Raw genomic sequence first — 21,766 nt, 5'->3', positions numbered from 1 at the left:
GCTATAAACTTGGTTTCGGTACCTGTGGTGGGCAGAGCACAGACAGCCCTCCGTGTAGTTTCGTGCTTAACTACAAACAAATAAATTCTCAAAATGTAATAACCATGGATGAGTCTGGGATGTGATATTCTTGAAGAACTGATCTTACCTGCGATATTTAAGATATAGCTGCACATTTTTGTTAACCTTATTCATAATGAACATGCCTTTCTGGGAAATTCTCGTCAAATCTTTAGGAGAAAAACAATGTATTTATTTTAAGAAAGACCCATTTACCGACTACGTATAGGATAAGAAAGTCTCACCACCGTCCAACTACGTATAGGATAGGAAAGTCCCACCTATCAACTAATTATAGGATGAAAAATTTCACCTATAAATTACGTATAGGACAAGAAAGACCACCTACCAACTATGTAAAGGATAAGAAATACTCACCTACTGACTGCGTATGGATAAGATAGACTCACCTACCGACTACGTATAGCAGTGGTTCCCAACCTTTTTTATGTCCCGCACCCCTAAAAAATTTAATATGTTCTCGCACCAGAGTAATTATTTATTCAAGAATAAAAGTGAAGGTGGCCAAAACAAATGCCATTTCGCACCCCTGGTGGGGAACCACTGACGTATAGGATAAGAAATATCCACCTACCAACTACGTATAGGATAAGAAATATCCACCTACCAACTACGTATAGGATAAGAAATATCCACCTACCAACTACGTATAGGATAAGAAATATCCACCTACCAACTATGTATAGGATAAGAAATATCCACCTACCAACTACGTATGGGATAAGAAATATCCACCTACCAACTACGTATAGGATAAGAAATATCCACCTACCAACTACGTATAGGATAAGAAATATCCACCTACCAACTATGTATAGGATAAGAAATATCCACCTACCAACTATGTATGGGATAAGAAATATCCACCTACCAACTACGTATAGGACGACGTTGTTATTCATGGTTCTCGCCCAACGGTAATCCACTCTGCAACGGTAATCCCCTGCGTCTTCAGCTTTAACTGGTTCTATTGTCAGAAGAGCTGGTCTTGTGCGTAGGTCAAAGTGTGCTCTTTCGGCAAGGAAATCCGATGAAAACTGTTTTGCAGTTTCTAAAGGCCCATTCCTGCAATCCACGGTAAATATGGGGGCGTTGACGTCCAACCGGTACCAGAGTATTAGCGATATGGAATCCTCAATCGTAGGTAAAGACACATTACAAGGTAGCTGAGCACGACCCCCCACAATGACATTAAGAACTGGAGGGGCTAGAGTTCGAAAAAACAACAACAGTCAATATTTTTTTTCCTTCAAAGATGTTCAAAATAAACTGCTTATTTTAATAGGAATGGTCGTTCCAAACACCTATATTATTTCACTTGTATTGTCACAGACGTGATAACGCGTTCGCCATTAAAACACCTACTGAATCTTACATAATGGACTTCCCTAGTGGCGGATTACGTGAATCATTACTTAATCGCATTAATGTTTCATTACAGTTTATCTGGGTTATTGCTTTGGCTGCTCGATAAATATACGCGTTTAATCTAACATTTTAATGGCTTCATTTTACGCTGATTATTTGTGGACGTTTAGAAGGTCGTGCTTTAATTCTCTCGAGAGTAAACATTGGCTTTTCTAACAACATCACTTTTTGAACCATATAACCAATTAATTGACTAATCATTTGTTATCTGACTTCTTCAGACCGTGAAACTTTTAACCTACAGGATTCTGCTTTTTACAAATATATATATAAAACCAATCTCTTCTATAAATTTACAAAATTACTCCACAAACATACGCCAAACTTTGTAACATCAATCGAAAAGAAAAGTAAAAACGTTTCAAGTATTTTTGAAATATAGTCGCCACTACATCGCCAGGAGCTCAAAAACAGCCGGTTTTTTTCTCTTGATCAGTATAATCACTCTTTCGTTTCCTCACATTTAATTCTACTCAGAAAGAACTATATACATTTAGTAAGATATATCATGGCAACTAAGACTTCCACCGTCCAACAGTAGAAGTCGGGCCGCCATTTTGAAATATGAATACAAATACATTAAATTATCGCGTAATTGTCTGAATGCTTTTACTATTGGGAAACTTATTTTACAGCTTTATTTTAAATTATTGTATCGCTACTGCTGTTTCTCAAAAGAACCGGTATAATTTATTCATATTATGATATTTAATAATTGTGTAATATGAAACATCTGTAAAGAAGAACGCGTTCGGTACATTCAAACTTTCAGCAAAGACTATGACATTATCAGCTCAAAGTTCAAATGTGACAACTTATTCCAATTCAAACTAGTGACAGTTACTCTTAATTTGTCAATCGTTATAAGTTACATGTTTTTGTGTGCAGATATGACTTTGGGGTGGTTTTTATGTGCTACAGAAACATATATTTTTAAATTATATTCCGATCATCCTGAAAGATTTGAATAAACAGGTTAGCTGAACATAATTTTTGTCTTATGAGTATTGTTTTTCAGTAATCTAATACTTGTAGTTCACTGTAATCCTTGTCATATGAGTGCTGTTTTTCAGTGATCTGATACTTGTAGTTCATTGTAATCCTTGCCTTATGAGTGCTGTTTTTAGTAATCTAATACTTGTAGTTCACTGTAATCCTTGTCTCATGAGTGCTGTTTTTCAGTAATCTAATACTTGTAGTTCACTGTAATTCTTGTCTTGTGAGTGGTGTTTTCAGGTAATCTAATACTTGTAGTTCACTGTAATCCTTGTATTACGAGTGCTGTTTTTCAGCAATCTAGTACACGTAGTTCACTGTAATCCTTGTCTTATGAGTGCTGTTTTTCAGTAATCTGATACTTGTAGTTCACTGTAATCCTTGTCTTATGAGTGCTGTTTTTAGTAATCTGATACTTGTAGTTCACTGTAATTCGTGTTTTATGAGTGCTGTTTTTTGGTAATCTTATACTTGTAGTTCACTGTAATCCTTCTCATGAGTGCTGTTTTTCAGTAATCTAATACTTGTAGTTCACGCTAATTCTTGTATTATGAATGCTATTTTTTTCAGTAATCTAATACTTGTATTTCACGCTAATTCTTGTATTATGAGTGCTACTTTTTCAGTAATCTAATACTTGTAGTTCACTGTAATTCTTGTATTATGAGTGCTATTTTTCAGTAATCTAATACTCGTTGCTCAAGAGGAGCTGAACACGTAGAATGAACGTTCCTGTTATAATTTTCTCTTCACAACATCAAAAACGCACGTAATGTGAAAACATAACCGTAGTAAAATGTGTCTAGTTTTAATGAACGATAAAACTCGATCTTTAACATAATATCATTTCAGCATTTTCTTTCATCCGTTTTGAAATGTCTAATCTCAAGTAAGTCTTATTATGTCCTTGCTCTATTAAAGTCTTTTGGTAATTAAGCAGACCCTTGAATAATTATGGCAAAGAATGTAAAAGTGCTTAAACTATTTTTGCACCATTACAGTATCTTAACCTTCATTTAAAGGAAGTTGCAGGAACACTTTCCCTGACTCCATAACTGAAATTAATGAAACTACTTAGCCACCTTAAGAATATAAACCTAAACAACAGCCTGAGTTATCTTTCAATTCAACAAGTAAATCTTTACGAACGTGTTTTGACACTAATACACATATGCAGGTGTAGCATATAATAGCGTGAGAGAAACAGAAATTCCGACAATTATCTACACTCCGTTACTTTGTGTTTTCTCCAAAACATAGCGGAGTTAGGGACCGTTGTAACATTAGACCTGATCCGTCAGCTCTTCAAAATGAGAATTCCGTAAACTTTTATTTCACAGTCTAGAATTTTATAGTTAATAGTATTTCAAATATCTCTTCAGTAAAAACTTTCCGTGGCGTTTAGAGCTCATCTAAGACCCAAAGTTATTGGTGATTACGTGTTTGAATAAAATGCTATGTGATGTTTTTGAAAAGCTTTGAAATAGTAAAACCTTGGCTGCTTTTGGAAAGATGGTTGTCCGAACGCGCAGATGCGTGCTTAGTTTGATGTTACAATCAGAAATTTTGTGGTATCGTAATTTTTGGTTACAATTAAATCTATAGATTTACGTATTCAGTATCACACAAAAAAATAATCTAAGCTTTTATAACTTAAATACGTATTTTGCTATCTAACATATTTCATAAGCACATTTTTTAGCTACAGTGGCATGTGACTGTTGTGACTGGTAACTTGGAGTTACAAGTTGTAATAAATGAAACGTGTGATTGACGCTCTGTTTCTTATTACTATGCTTTGAGCACTGTGGAATGCTTTCCTACTGGCAAGGCACTTTATTTCCTCAGGGAATTTTTTTTTCTGTAAAAAAGTTCATCCAACGTTATTAAACCTTCAGAAAAGTTAAATAAATGATAAGTCATATTCAGTAATACTGAGGGGTATTTGAAGTACATTTGCTCAAAAAAACAAAAGTGTATTAGTGGTTGGCACTGGTCCTAATCGCGTGCGTGTGTTTTTCTTAAAACAAAGCCACATAGGGCTATCTATCTGCTGCTTACATCGAGAGGAATCGAATCCCTGATTTTAGAGTTGTAAATCCGTAGACTTACCACTGTACCAGCGAGGGGCGATTCTACTCGCAATTGCTTCAATTATTATTTTGAAACTAAGCACAGAAGTGGATTGCAGAGAATTATATGGTATCAATTTTATAGAAGAATTAAACTTCGGAGCTGAACCATTTTCTACGTTTAGAATATGTACATGAAATTAGTTCACGTTCCGCATCGACTTACTTGGACAACTCTCGTTAATAGTTCTGTATAATGAAAAACACTTGTTCGTTGTCTCTGGTGTCACACAATTGCAGTCTGTCTTAGAAAAAGCAGTGATTTTTTTTTTTCAGATCCAATATTGAAGAGCCGAGAAAGCGTGACAGAAATTATCGAACTCTCTGGGAATAACACCCAGAAAATAAATTCTTATCAATGGTTCGGCTTTTTGTTTTTAATAACCAGTGTTTATCGGCACAAACTAAAAATATATAATATGGTTACAAATAAAATATTGAAACAGACTCACAATTACAAAAGATACCAAACAATCATTGTTTATTATTAGTTTGCTACTCAAATTAAATGCGTATCTAATGATACAAATTGGTTTAATAAAGACTATTTTGGATTTTAACTGTTTTGATAACTCATATATTTTGAAGGAAACAACAGCAAGTGACTCGTAGAGAAAAGTCAAGTATTTATATCCATGGGTAATCAATAAGGCTGCAAAAATCTGATACCCTTTTAACACATATATATATATCAGATATATATATATTAAAGATATAAACTTACGCGCAACACCATCTGGAGCTCTTGCAGTTTTTAGCTCAATGCCAGGATTTCCTAGATGAGTAGAAGGAAATTTCTTAAGTTATAGCATCCATCTTAAAATACCCCATGTAGCGTATAAAATTAAAAAAAAAATAGTATTAAATTGAATTTAGGGTTTATTGGAATGAAGTGAAACGAGAAGCACTTTTCATGTTTGTTTAATAAAAAACTATAAACTTGTTAGTAACAGCTGTTTACTCAGACAGAGATCAGTATTATTAGCTAGGTGTTATGGGATAGTTACGAAACACTCACAATTTTATTTCACTTAAACTGAAATACTTCACACTAAGAGCATTCAGAGTGAAAGAACTTACGAACATATTTATTACTATTATGTCGACTTTTCATTTAAATACATTTTGAAATTCTTGTTTAAGGCTCACAAAATCGACTCATCGCTATTCCTCTACAAAGGCTTATATTTTACTAAATGAAACAAAACATGTAGATATATATGGGTGTCTTCCACTAAACATTTTTGGGAGAACATTTCAAAAGTTATCAGGCTGATTTTCTTCCCATGATTCCGAGCTCTCTGTAATATATATCTTTGTTGTTGTTTTTGATTCAGAACAGCACAAGTTCTGTAATATATATTTCTGTTGTTTTTTTGCATTTAGAATAGCACAAGTTCTGTAATATATACTGTTGTTGTTGTTTTTCATTCAGAACAACACATGTTCTGTTATATTTGTTTTTTGTTTTTGAATTTCGCACAAAGCTACTCGAGGGTTATCTGTGCTAGCCGTCCCTAATTTAGCAGTGTAAGACTAGAGGGAAGGCAGCTAGTCATCACCACCCACCGTCAACTCTTGGTCTACTCTTTTACCAACGAATAGTGGAATTGACCGTCACATTACAACGCCCCATGGCTGAAAGGGCGAGCATGTTTGGCGCGACGAGAATGCGAACCCGCGACCCTCAGATTACGAGTCCCACACTTTAATGCGCTTGGTCATGCCGGGCCCGTTCTGTTATATATATTGTTGTTGTTTTTCATTCAGAACAACACATGTGCTCTTATATATATTGTTGTTGTTGTTTTTCATTCAGAGCAACACATGTTCTGTTATTATTGTTGTTGTTTTTCACTCAGAACAACACATGTTCTGTTATATATATATTGTTGTTTTTCATTCAGAACAACACATTTTCTGTTATATATATTGTTGTTGTTGTTTTTCATTCAGAACAACACATGTGATGTAAGTTATTCCTTTATTTTTTACAGTAATTTTATGAGTGAAGTCCTATGTGTTTGTTTGTTTGCCACAAGGTAAACAAAACATTGAGTAATGTAAAGACAAAACATTTAATTAATTTTTGAGTGTTTTACACTTGTTTCTCTTCAATAAAAAAACTATACAATGAAAACGTTCCTGAATACGGTTAAACAGGATATGAGTTACAAAGAATCTGTAGCCTCCTACGGTTATGTAAAAAACTGTAAAAAATATGTCAAGAACAAAACGAATATTCAAACACTTTCAGAACGGTGTCTCTTTTCTATGTTTTGCTGATAAAAAACGTATTCTGTACTATTAATTCATGAATAATCGTCGTCTATATCAATAAGATCTCCATTGTATATTTTTTATATATTGTATCATTTTACAATGAATTATCTCACCAGTAAAAAAAAGAAAGAAATTGTATTAAATGTGATATACTGTGACTAAAATTAAGTTAATGAGAGCAGCTACGTATCCCAACGATACAAAAACTCGTTTTTTAAGATTAGTAATTCATTTGGGAGACTTATAGGAACATTTCCACAAGTCCCCTAAAACTATGTTGGGGAATTAGGTTTTATTCCCCAAGAACATAATTAGACACAAGGCACAGCAATCTCATTTGTCCATGATAATATTTCAACCGCTCTTGTATTTACCGTCCATGTAATTCAAACAGCTGTTGTTCATACTATTAATGATATAAATAGCACTTCCACCACTAACATGCCTGCTGTATGCTTTGGCATTAACGAGGAGCCTCGTCGACGTTGGATACGGCAGACATGGTGTGGTTCGCTTACTATTATATATACAGTACTGTACAAAAGTACTAGGACAAGAGAATATTTTGCCACTCTTTCCGCTTTATTGGGCTATTTCTTCCATGTCATTAGAGAATGTAAATTTCAATATTACAGTAATGCTTTACTGATCTTGTCAACTGACTGACCCAGGGTGAGCATACTTATCATTTTTTATAGTACCCATAAGCTTGTACCAACGACATGTCATGAGGGTTCTGGTTGAATAAACATACTGATCAAATTTAGGGCCTGAAATAGCTGTCAATGCAGTGTCTTAACTATGTACAGAAATGCTAGCAAATAGCTGGCATGTGGTACCGGTATATGCTTTAAAATCAATTTATTAGTACTCCACAAATAAACCTTGATAAAAAAAACAGTGTTTAACACTACATATGAAGTTTTGTTGTCACGTCACAACCCAAAAAAACGTAGAGAATTGTCAGTAGAGCAGAGAGTTCGCATGAAAGCTTTAAGGAATACTGGTTGGAGTCTCTGGAAAATTGATACATACTTGAAATGTTCCCCAAATACTGTAAAGTACACCCTAGATCGTGAAACAGAGACAGGTAAATTTGAAAATAGCAAAGAAAGAGGCAGAACACCTGAACTCAATGATACTGATGTTAAATATCTTTGTTTATGTAGCCTTCGTGACAGAAGCAATGTTATTTTTATATTTTTCAAGAAGTTGTGCAATTCAGGCCACTAAAGCTAGTGCATTTACATTTCTATTTTAGCCCAGTCTTTCTACGTGTTCGTAGAATTCATAAATAAACATTATAAATACGTTACGTACATAGTGTAAATAAACACCAATGGCAAAAGAAGACGAATTTATCTAAATTCGTTTATCTTTTTTTTTCTATTTATTTATCCGATATCGACTTATTCAAAACTATTCCAGATGAAACTACATTTTTCTTTCTTATGTAATTTCTAAAGGTTGAAGCGCTTTCTTCTCTCTCCTTATAAGTGTAATACCTCATTATAAAATGTACTTACCAGTCGATTTATTTAGGAGGGTTCACTGCAACTATTTAGTATTTTTTTTGTATAGAAAAGCGACATTGGACGATCTGCAGTGTGTATCCCAGATTTTAGCGTAAGTTTATAAATTTACCGCTGTTCCACCAGGAGACATTTAAAACTGCATATTCTTCAGAATATTCTGGGTATAAAATTAAATAAACAATAATATCTCCAAATTCATTCTATACATTTTAAATATGAAATATATTTTTAAAGTTGAAATCTAGCAAATTAAATCATCCTAGTATGGCCTTGTAATTATAGGGCACTCGGTTTGCGATCTCCAGGTCACGAGGTCGAATTCCTTCACCGAATATGATCGCTCTTTCAGCTTTGGAGTAATTATTCCTTGATAAAACAGAACAAGCCCAACAATTTGTGGTGAGTGGTGCTCACTTAGTCTATGACCTCAGAATTGGGAACGGTTAGCGCAGATTTAAAAAAAAACTTCATTGGTTAAGAAAGGAATTTTGTAAATCATATAAGTTATCCCGAGTGCAATATAACTAGTACCATTATTGTTCTTTGTTGTTTTTTAATTAAGAACAAAGCTACTCAATGGGCTATCTGTGCTCTGCACACCGCGGGTATCGAAATTCAGTTTTTAGCGTTGCAAGTCCACAGACATACCGCCGAGCCGCTGAGGGGCAAATACCATTATTGAATCTTTAAAAATTTCGTTATGATTATTCTTGTTTCTAGGCGTCAACAAGATAAATTAATACTAACATACATACACATGATATTTCTTCTTGTTTTCTTGTCAAAACGACTGCTTAATTATAATAATATGGATGAATTAATAAGAGCTTAAATTAATCAGACTAGGTCTCACTGGAGCACTTGTGTTACGTGATGTAATGTAGTGTGTTTTATGCTACTGAACAAAATGTTATAGATTTTTACGTATGGGACAAAACACTTTTCAGTTTCAACCACCTGTTTGATGCGAACGAAATATAGTAATAAAAATAAAATATGATGTGATTACCCAAATAAACAAAATAATTTGACTGAGAACGACGGTCTTGTTTCACTGATTTTAAATTGTGAAAATTAGGCTAACAATTAGGTTACCATTATTGATCTGTTTTAGCGATTGTACAAAAGTCACCCTAAAAACTATAAAAAACAAAGAAAGAAACAATAACGAATAACAAAAAATAAAATAAGACCACAAAATAAAATTTGTTTGCTTGTTTTTGAATTTCGCACAAAGCTACACGAGGGCTATCTGCGCTAGCCGTCTCTAATTTAGCAGTGTAAGATTAGAGGGAAGGCAGCTAGTCATCATCACCCACCGTCAACTCTTGGACTACTCTTTCACCAGCGAAGAGTGGGATTGACCGTAATTTTATAACACCCCTACGGCTGAAACATATCAGGAAATAATAAATAAATAATTTTATCGGAATTTTTTTCTTTTTTCTTTTTTCAAGTCTAAAACACTTAAAAATAGTTTGAGTTGTTAAGACATGTTTGATGAGTGGGATTGTTTCAGTTTTGGGGTTTTGAAATATTCCAGGAACCAACATTATACGTATTTGACAGATATGCTACCTTTTGTTTTTTTTTTCCTTTTGCATTCACGGGCCTTTAAATTGTCTTTTAAATATTGAGAACCCATTACTTATGTATTTTTTTACTTAGATAAATGAAGTTCCCAATGTTGAAAACAAAAAGTATTCATTTCAATGCTTGCTTTTCATATTTAACTACAGCTCGAAAAATGTGCAGTTTCTTTCTAGATTTTTATACAATTCAAAATTCCTAAGATGTAGTAACTTTTCTGAATACATCTTGATTCGAACATATTATAATAGAAATACTTATATTATATCTTGATAAGGAAATGGTGAGCCACTTCAGTTTAATTACACACATTGTACCTATTGTTGAGGGTATCCTTTCAGGAAGTCAAAATTATATAGAGGACAATGTTAGATAATCTTCCTCTGACTTCTTTCTTTTGTTATTAAATTTTAATTACCTCATTACATTTTAATTGTATTCTATGCTTCGTAGAAGGTATTAAAAACTGATTTATATAGTTATTAAAAGAACTTCTCTCTTCAAATTCAAAACCAAAACTCTATAAAAATAGTGAAAATGTGTCTTATATTCATGTTTTTTTTATATCTCTTCTCGGGGTCAAAAGTCATAAAACAAAGTAGCTTATGCATATTGCCAGACAGTTTCCAGTTACCATAAAAAGTTAAACTAATGGAGGCATCCAACTGAAGCCAGAGGTCTATAAAAAGTGGATATATGCGCTATTTTTTTTCATTCTTCATGGGCAGGAATCCTAAAACACAATAGCCAATGTACACCATCTGACAGTTTCCAGTTGTTACTGTACAAAAACTAATGGTAATCGAGCCAGCAAAGTCTGTATGATAGATGATAACACACACATATAAACACATATAATGAAACATCTTATGGTAAAACTCAGTTTTTAAGTTTTATCGAATTTTTCGATTCCCGATCAAATTTTCTTTGCAACGGTTTGTATTATAAACTCAGTATTTTTAATAAATGCGACACATTTATTTTTATGAATAATAAGGAATAAAAATCGAATGTGTAGAGCATATACGCAGAGATTTTACGTGTACTGCTAAACAACCGCTGTCTGATTTTGACATACTAGTGGCGCTAACTAAATGGCATTTCAGATAGGTTTTTCTTGGTATTAAACTTTAAGTTATATCCCTGAAAAGCAAAGTTATCGACATGAACGAATTTAAAATTCGTAAGTACTGAGTAACAGCAAGATTTAGCTTTAAAGCACCCATAAAGAATAATACTATCTTATGTTTTGTATACTCAGAGAACTACAAACTACAACTACTGATAAAGTTTTTACATACATTACGTTCTTAATGTTATCTTCAACTCGAGTACAATATTAAACAGTTTTATTCGCAAATGAAAGTGAATTTTGTTTGGTCAAAATTATCTGGCCAAACGTCAAATCGATATTGTGTATCAAATTAAAAATGTTTGGCTAATTTTTCACTTTAATTTCATTCAGTATAGTCCTTAGAGAATTAGCAATTTTAATCGTTTCTAGCTCGAATCATAGTACCACGTTATTACACAAGCTACACCGATTTTCATCAAAGTTGGACCTGGATAGGCAAGATGGTTAAGGCGCTCGAGGGTTGCATGTTCGAATCTCCGTCACACCAAACATGCTTGCCCTTTTAGCCCTGGAGGTGTTGTATGTGACGCCAAGAGTTGGCGGTGGGTCGTGATGACTAGCTGTCTTCTCTCTAGTCTGGCTCGGCATGGCCAGGTGGATTAAGGCACTCGACTCGTAATCCGAGTGTCACGAGTTCGAATCCCCGTCACACCAAATATGTACACCCTTTCAGCCGTGTGGGAGTTATAATGTGACGGTCAATTCCACTATTCGTTGGTAAAAGAGTAGCCCAAGAGTTAGCGGTGGATGGTGATGACTATCTGCCTTCTCTCTAGTCTTACACTGCTAAATTGGGGACGGCTAGTGTAGATAGCTCTCGTGTAGCTTTGCGCGAAATTAAAAGACAAGCAAACAATTCATTACAGTTACGCAATAGTACTATAGTAACAACAGGCTCTCAGCCAATGGATACTTTGATATTCTTCACTGTTATTGTATTAATGTACTCTTATACTAAGAAATACATGCATAATGTTTGTCATCAGTATACTGTCTTGTCACTTAACACGTATTATATTTCATTCCCATCTGCTATGGCTGTTTATTTTGATTTTCCAGTTTCAAGTACAAGTTCTAGGAAACAGACAACCATCAAGTTCAATTACTAGACTACACAGAATTCCGTAAACATACAAATTCACAATATTTGGGTTCAGGTTCAACATCAAATTCAATCTTAAGAATCCCAATATGAAGTTAACAACAATCAGGACAAAAAACAACAAAAAACGATGAGGCCACAGTAAACATGGGAAGAAAAATAGATTGCATGAGTAAATATACATCTAAAGCCTTTGAAAATGAAACAGTCTAATTCGCTTGTACCAACTAGTGCACTTTCCTACTTCTAGATACAACTACGTGCTGTACCGTTATTAGTTTGTTTATTTTGCGCATAAATGCAGATTAAAATAAAGGTAGGTTATGATAAACAGTTCTGCAGTAGACTCAAATATTACTGACACTTTAGGAATATTTTTCCATATGGAAAGCGATATTAATAAGAGGAGCTCTAATTTAAGTTGGTGGCGTTATGTTGTGTTTTCTTATAGTAGAGCCACATCGGGCTATCTGCTGAGCCCACCGAGGGGAATCGAACCCCTGATTTTAGCGTTGTAAATCCGAAGACACACAAGCGGGGTGCGAGGTGGGTAGCTATACTGCTTGCTATTATTTTACTTGTAAATCATATAATGTAGTAGCAAGTCGCAATATTAATTATAAACACCCTAACAATGGTATGGTTAAACCTATGCATGTTGATAGTTTTATTTATTTTGAATGCAAAGCTACACGACGGACCACTTTTACTCTGTCTTTGGGGCAACTGAATTCCGGATTTTAGTTATAAGTCTATAATCTTGTTTGTGACACACCAGAGGATAAGACATCAGATACACGTACATCTTAAAAATATACGTATAATTTTCTCTTTGCATGGAATTTATTATTGCGTTATTGGCACGTTAATATTACGCATATTATAAATGCAATTAACATAGGTGCACGTAGCTTTGCCTGTTACGAAACTAAACGCATAACGAAAACAAAATTCGATCTGCTAATTATGTTTATTGAAAGTTGGTACCTGATGTACACCGACTATATTTTTCACTGCAGTTATGGTTCACCATTATTATTACTACTTCATTACATACACAGAAAAACATTAAAACATCCATAAAACCTGATCCGCGATTAGACAGTTCTAAAATTGTCGTAATGAAACAGTACAGCAACAAGACTTATTACATTTTAAGCGTGTCATAAACACACATGGTTACTACTTGGACTCGATTGTTGTTTAACTACATCACATGTCGTTTTATTTTTAAACCAGTTTTCGTTTTGTAAGTAAGTGTAGAAATATCTGTGATTAGACACCATACTGAAGAAAAACAGTAAATATTTTATGAATATTATTATAACAAAAATAATTTACTGTAATGCAGTTTCTGTTCCTAACTTCACAAAAACGTTTTTATTGAGTTTGTATTTCTAGTAAATCAAAATTATCTCCAGTAGCTAACGCTTTGGGTTAGTAGACAGAGCTCCTTGTAAAGTAATGGTATTCTCTAATGTTTCCAGAACCAGCTGGCACATCAGTAAAAAGGTATTATAATGAATAATTTATCTTTAGGACAAAAAAATAGTAATCTTAGAAGTAAAGAGACAATAAAGAACGGGGGTCGAGGAATTAGCTTTGTTAAAAGCAATGAAATATTTTGTACAAAAATGTAGAAATAATAATACAACAGAATAAAGTTCCTTTATGTGAGATTTGAGAACATTTGTAATGAAGAAGCAGACACATGACCTTACTCTCTCCAACTTACAATTGTTCACATCAAATTGTTCGAGAAATCGAAACAGGTTCACAAACTCAATAACAAGTAAACAATATATTTATAATTAGAAGAATAGCATTTAATACAAAACAACAAGTAAACAATATATTTATAATTAGAAGGATAGCATTTAATAGAAAATAACAAATAAACAATATATTTATAATTAGATGGATAGCATTTAATACAGAACAACAAGTAAACAATATATTTATAATTAGAAGGATAGCATTTAATAGAAAATAACAAATAAACAATATATTTATAATTAGAAGAATAGCATTTAATACAAAACAACAAATAAACGATATATTTATAATTAGAAGAATAGCATTTAATACAGAACAACAAGTAAACAATATATTTATAATAAGAAGGATAGCATTTAATAGAAAATAACAAATAAACAATATATTTATAATTAGAAGAATAGCATTTAATACAAAACAACAAATAAACAATATATTTATAATTAGAAGGACAACATTTAATACAAAATAACAGGATATACATAATCAATAATATAAGAAGGTAAAAATAATGATTAACCTTTCAAAAAGATCGCATTATTAGGAAAACTTTACGTTTCTGCCTTGTGTTTCTAAATAGAATATAAATTTAAGTCATTTTCTTAAAACTAATAATATTCCTTTATATATTGTCTAACAATGAGTAACTTAAATACTATTTTATAAAAGCCTAAATACACCCGACAGTTTGGAATACATTTCTTGAAGTTTAGTCTTCATTAGTATGGTTCTGGGTTTTAGCTATCGAAAGGAAGAAAAGAAAGCAAGGAAGAAAACGTTTAGGACTTGAAAAGAAACGTTTGTTTGTTTGTTTTTGAATTACTTGAAGTTACTCAAGGGCTATCTGCGCTAGCCGTCCCTAATTCAGCAGAACAAGAATGGAGGTAAGACAGCTAGTCATCACTACCCACCACCAACTCTTGGACTACTCTTTTACCAACGAATAGTGGTATTAACAGTCATATTATAACGCCCCAAGGCTGAAAAAGCGAGCATGTTTGGTGCGACAGGGATTCAAACCCGCGATCCTCGGATTGCGAGTCGAGTGCCTTAACCACCTGGCCATGCTGGGCCCAAGAGAAAGGACGTTGAATATCTACGAGGCAAACAAGGATACGTCGGGCCTGGAGATAAAAGTCACGAGGTAGAAATGTTTAGGTATAATATATCCAATTATAACAATTGCCTAGAGAGAAAACAGTAAAGACTGGCAGACTATTTCATGTCATTCAGTAGAGTGAAACTGCATACTAACCAGAAGCCAATACCCTTTATCGTCACGTGGTATTCTTTGAAGTTTCGTACCTAATGGCCAGCTGATTTTATTTTATTCAATTAAATATTGGTTTCACACCCTTCAGGCCTTTATTCTGTTAATTGTTACATACGATGAATAGCTTATACAATATGGCATTACCTGAAGAAACTATTGGATAATTTCTAGGGCAGTAATTGATAAACATGGTCAAACTGTATTACCATATTTTATATTTTTAAATGATAAAGTGGTCAGCAACATTTTACCCTTATGATAAATTGTGATTTGCTTAACACAATTTTTATGATAAGCTATAAATATAAGATCAAGAACTTTGTAGAAAAATAAAGCTTAAACCTTAGGACATCGCTGTAATAAAAGGTAAATTAGAAAATGTTTTGAATTTCGCGCAAAGCGACACGAGAACTACCTGCGCTAGATACTCTTTTAGCTGGCCTGGCATGGCCAAGCGTGTTAAGGCATTAGACTCGTAATCCGAGGGTCGCGGGTGCATCCATGTCCCGCCAAACATGCTCGCCCTTCCAGCCATGGGGGCGTTATAATGTTAGGTCAATCCCACTATTCGTTGGTAAAAAAGTAGCCCAAGAGTTGGCGGTGGGTGGTGATGACTAGCTGCCTTCCCTCTAGTCTTACACTGCTAAATTAGGGACGGCTAGCACAGATAGCCCTCGAGTAGCTTTGTGCGAAATCCCAAACAAACAAACAAACAAATACTCTTTTAACAACGAATAATGAGATTGACCGAACATTATAACGAACCCGAGACCCTCAAATTACGATTCAAGCGCCTTTAGCCATCTGGCCATGCCGGACCTAAGTTAAAAATTAATAATCGTTACAAAACTAGAATCGAGATTGAACTACATTTACTAATAAAAAAAAAAGAAAATTTGAATTTATTCCATTTGTAAATTTCTGTCCGTTTGTTATTTACAATAAAGCTACACAGTGGATTATTAGTGCTCTGCTAATGGTATTAAAACGTAATTATTAGCATTGTAAGTCCTTAGAAGTTCTGAGAGGAGGAGGTACATGTCGAAAATAAACAAACTGGGATTTTTCACCATTATTGAAAAATCAAGAATGTCGTAAATGTGTCTGTGTGTTTTGTTACAACGAAGCAACATTGGCCTATATTCTGCGTCCACCGAGAGGAACTGGATTTCTGATTGCAGGTTTGCATATTTGAAGACTTATCACTGTTTCACTGGGGGACGTGTCGTAAATACGAATTAAATATAATATTACTCAAACTTTGTGGGAATAATAAATTAGGTGTGATCACAATTAGATGCACTTCAAAATATAAGTGCATTACTGATATGCTATCGTTGTCTGAAAAAAAACAACAACAAAAATTGACAGCTATTATCGAGATAAAAATTAGATCCGAGAATGGTCGTATTTTGGACGAATAAAACAATTGAAAGTGATTAATGTTGCCGATGCCGGGATAGAGAATAGATCAATCACTGTAAATATAGAATAGATTCACGACAAATCATTGTTGTCTAAATGTAAAAACATATGCATTAATCACCGCTGTCTGAATAAAACAATAAAGATAAATCGTTGTTATTTCAGTATAATAAAGGGGTTGGAGATAAATCATTGATATCTAGCTAAAAGTTAGAACTGGAATATATCATCTTTATCAAAAGTAAATTTATATCCGACATTAGTCGGTGAACTGAATAGTAGATGTCATGTCTGGTACTGGTTCGGAAATAACCGAGAGAAAATTGTACGCATCTGATTTCAGAACCATTGAAAGAAAAATTAAAGCACAATATGAAGCCTCAGCATTTGCCATCATTTAGTAGAAATGAAGAGTAAGATTCGAACGAAGGTAGTTAAGGCTTTCGACTCGTAATATGAGGGTCGCAGGTTCGAATCCCCGTCACACCAAACATGCTCGCCCTTTCAGCCGTAGAAGCGTTTATAATGTGACGATCAATCGCACTATTCGTTGGTGAAATAGTAGTTCAAGAGTTGGCGGTGGGTGGTGATGACTAGCTGTCATCCCTCTAGTCTTAGATCGCTAAATAAGGGACGGCTAGTACGGATATTGCTAAATAAGGGACGGCTGGTACGGATATTGCTAAATAAGGGACGGCTGGTACGGATATTCCTCGTGTAACTTTGCTCGAAATAAAAAAAAACCAGAAAAACAACCGAACGAAGGATTAAAACCAATATTAAACCAGTTTTGAAGATTGATGATAATATGATTTAACCTTGGTTCGTTTTATTTTCTAGTGCATTGTTAAATAAAATTTCAATGACTTGTTAAATTCAATCGAAATTGCTGGTGTGAAAGAAGGGTAGAATTTTATAGCTTTTGTTTTGTTTAAAGTACAAAAGAAAAATCTAACAAAAATGGAACAATTATATGAACCAGAAAATGTTCTATGTTCCTTTTTACAGTGAAGCAATTACAATGTACGATTGATATTTTGCATTATAATAAAAGACCAAGCAGGAGGAAGCTAAATCAGATCATTCTCTTTTCTTTCTCTTATATTGTCTACATGTATTCTCATTTACCTCCAGAATGTAATACAGTTTCTATGTGAACACTAAATAAATCATAATTTTGATGGAACGCAATTCAAGCTACATGTTGGAGTCCTAGTTAGTTAAAGTCAGAAAGGTCATTTGTTTAGAATTTCGCACAAAGCTACTCGAGGGCTATCTGTGCTAGCCGTCCCTAATTTAGCAGTGTAAGACTAGAGGGAAGGTAGCTAGTCATCACCACCCACCGCCAACTCTTGGGCTACTCTTTTACCAACGAATAGTGGGATTGACCGTCACATTATAATGCCCCCACGGCTGAAAGGGCGAGCATGTTTGGCGCGAGCGGGATGCGAACCCGCGACCCTCAGATTACGAGTCGCACGCCTTAACACGCTTGGCCATCGGGCCCAGAAAGGTCAAAGAACTCTTGTTATCTCTCTCTTACTATTCACAAACATATATGTATTTATGTGACTTCCGTGATGTTTCTCTTAGAAAGAAATCCTCTGGTCTGGTTTGGTTTTGGTGGTTATACCGTTATACACGCAATCTGCCAGTCAATCGAACCCTTGTCATCGACGTATTGGCCTTTTCAGCCGTGAAAACATTAAAATTATAAGTCAAATCCCAATATTCTATTAGAGCAACTCAAATGGTTTTTGCGGCGGGTGGTATTGATTAGGTGTTTTTCTCTTTAGTTTATCACTTCTAAGTTATGGACAGATACCACAAATATCATTTGAATAGTATTGTCTAAAATTCAACAAACAAATAACTCTCTATGGAGTGATGGTACGAAACAACTGGATATTTGTACTCTGTGCAACACAGGTATCGAAATTCGAACTTTAGCATTATAAATCTTAAGACTTACATCTGATCCAATGGGGACTTGAAACACAGCTTTTCAAACGTTTGAGTTGCTCATTAGTTATAACATATGAAGCAACAACAGATATCGCATTGATGAAACCTGAGTGCATTGTCAAGTAATCATGAGTTAATTGAATAATAGAAACTTTGTAGAACAAGAACTCATAGCTCATGTTTAACTGTGATAACATGACACGTCACCTGATGAATTATACTGATATATAAACTCGATATACTGAATACTATAAATCATAAACGGAAAAGTGTTTATAGGTATAAGAACATATTTATTTCATGAGGTAAAAGTTGTTTTTCTTTACAAGGTACATATATAGGAAGATTTGTTTTAAATCAAAGAATAGGTGTATTGCTTTTCTCTTAGAAGATATAAAATATTACCCTATTTTTCTATATGAGCCTATGTGTGTGCAGAAAATTCAAAGTATTTTATATGTGTGTATTTTTCTCCATTTTATAAATAAATATGTTTCTAAATAGTCTTATAGATGCAGAAATGTCTATAAAAATACATGATATTGAGTTATATGTAGGATTTTATAAGCACTTAGTTATTTTGCACATAGTTGCTGTCAATTGTCAATTAAAACAATGAAAGATTTACTTTAAATTGCATTTTCTTGGCTATATCTAATTAAATACTTTGTTTGTTTAAAGTTACGCACAAAGCAGCGCATTGGCTATCTGTGTTCTGCCCACAACGACTATCGAAACCCGGATTCTAGTATTGTGAGTCCGCAGACATACCGCTGTGCTACTGTTAAAGGCAGCGTGTTGGCTGCGGGATTACAACTTTTCACCAAACATGCTCATCCTTCCAATCAGAAAATGTTATAATGTAACGGTCAATTCTACTATTCGTTAGTGAGTGTTTGTGTGTTTTCTAAAAGCAGAGTTACATCGGGCTATCTGGTGAGCCACCGAAGGAAATCGATCCCCTGATTTTAGCGTTGTAAATCCGTAGACTTACTGTTGTACTTCGAATAGGTTTACCCAAAAGCCAATAAACAAATGACAGTCAAAAGCTTTGCATTAGAGAAACTCTCACAAAGAAGAAATAGCTATAAATATTGAAAAATAAAACTTGATGATATGTGGTTAAAATAATAACAAAATACTTGCTTTCTTTTACTTACTACGCAGGATTAATACCTGTAAAACAATTTCGTTGTTTGTTTAGAATGAAACACAAGGCTACACAAGGGACTATCTGTGCTCTGCCTACCAGAGGTATCGAAACCTGGTTTTAGCGAAGTGAGTCTGTAGACATACTACAGTGCCACTGGGGTCCCTCTGAGACAAAAAAAAATCAAATATATTTGTATATATTTAATGGTTGATTATTTAGAATTAAGCACAAATCTACAGAAAGGGCTGTCTGTGCTCTCAACACCACGGGTATCGAAATCTGGTTTTAGCGGTGTGAACTTGTAGGCGTACCACTGTGTCACTGGGGACGTATATTTAGTGTAAAATATCTTCCGGTACCAAGCACTTGAATGAATAAAGCCTTCTGTTTTTTGTATTATGTAGGTCTTCCACTCGTAGAATCAAAGACAGTGGTATCAGTAATGTCCTTTAAATAAGAAAGTAAAATCATAGTCCAAGTAAAAAATAAAACTATAAATAAAAGGAACGAGGTAATAACAAGTAAAATATCATAAGAGAAAACAGGATGATTTCATAACGATTAGATCTGGATAAGACAGAGTAGTAAAGCATCTCACTAAAAAGTAATCTTATCACATCTAAAGTGCCACTAAGGACAGCCACTTCATCACTCTTGGAGTAACACACTAGTGAACACTGTATAAGTTGAGCAACAGAACGTGAAAGTTATCTCATCACTGATGCAACCGTACATAAAAAAGTGACCTTATTATGGGCAAAACGTTGAAAAAAATACGGAAACTTCGCAATAACAAGAGGGAAACAAGTGACGAAGCCTTAAACAAATAAATCAGTACGAGGAAACCACATCACAGATAATGTAGTGAAAAACATATAAATCTTATACAAAGAAAAGTACCACGAGGGACATTGACTGCTCTATAAATAAAACAACAGATGGGGACAGTGGCCTCGTAACAGGTGTAAAAGCATAAGAAACAGTGACTTACCTTAACAAACAAACAAACATTAGCATGGACAGGAAGTTCGTATTAAGAAAAGTGTCATAAGAGACAGTGAAACGAACACTGTCATTACAACACAACATAATAGTGCACGCTTATTATAAATATAAATACTTACAGGCCTAAGCACAAAGACTATGCATACTGTCAGTCGTCATAAGAAACAAACAACGAAAATTATTAAACGTAGAACATTGTTTGTTGTAGGTTCTGCCAACCAGAACCAATTATAGTCACCAGATGGTGGTTACAATCAAGTACAAGAAATAAACTAACAAAGAACAAACAATAAAATCATCACGCTGATGATGATGAAAAAAAGGGTAAATAGTGTCCACAACAAACTTTGTTTTTTTACTGCGATGGTTTCTCTTTCATATTTTCTTCGAGATTCTGTTGGGTGCTCTATTGGCATTACATAAGATGTTTTTAATACTAAAAGTTTATTTTACATTTGTTTGTGACTATGTTTGTATAGAAAAACATATATTTATATTATCTAGAAAGCTTGTTTGTTGTTTTTTTTGGAATTTCGCACAGAGCTACTCGAGGGCTATCTGTGCTAGCCGTCCCTAATTTAGCAGTGTAAGACTAGAGGGAAGGCAGCTAGTCATCACCACCCACCGCCAACTCTTGGGCTACTCTTTTACCAACGAATAGTGGGATTGACCGTCACATTATACACCCCCAAGGCTGGGAGGGCGAGCATGTTTAGCGCGACGCGGGCGCGAACCCGCGACCCTCAGATTACGAGTCGCACGCCTTACGCGCTTGGCCATGCCAGGCCACATCTAGAAAGCAGAATAAAAATATCAAATATTGAATTGTTAGGCGTTTATTTTAGATTTTGTATTTAGGTTTATAAGAGTACACCGAAGAAGCAAAT

At 34.2% G+C, this 21,766-nt stretch overlaps 1 protein-coding gene across 1 annotated transcript in view; it reads right to left on the bottom strand.

Moving 5' to 3' along the window:
* LOC143231953 (nephrin-like) overlaps positions 1-21,766 on the bottom strand; it is a 225,857-nt gene that overhangs the window by 58,884 nt on the left and 145,207 nt on the right. Inside the window, exons 3-4 of the mRNA XM_076466842.1 lie at positions 5,362-5,412; positions 953-1,288 (exon numbers count right to left, since the gene is read on the bottom strand). Coding sequence (XP_076322957.1) covers positions 953-1,288; positions 5,362-5,412 — 387 coding nt within the window. The remainder of the gene's footprint in view (positions 1-952; positions 1,289-5,361; positions 5,413-21,766) is intronic.

The sequence above is a fragment of the Tachypleus tridentatus genome, chromosome 11 (genome assembly GCF_004210375.1).
Source record: "Tachypleus tridentatus isolate NWPU-2018 chromosome 11, ASM421037v1, whole genome shotgun sequence".
NCBI lineage: Eukaryota > Metazoa > Arthropoda > Merostomata > Xiphosura > Limulidae > Tachypleus > Tachypleus tridentatus.
This window is presented reverse-complemented; position numbering and strand designations above follow the sequence as displayed.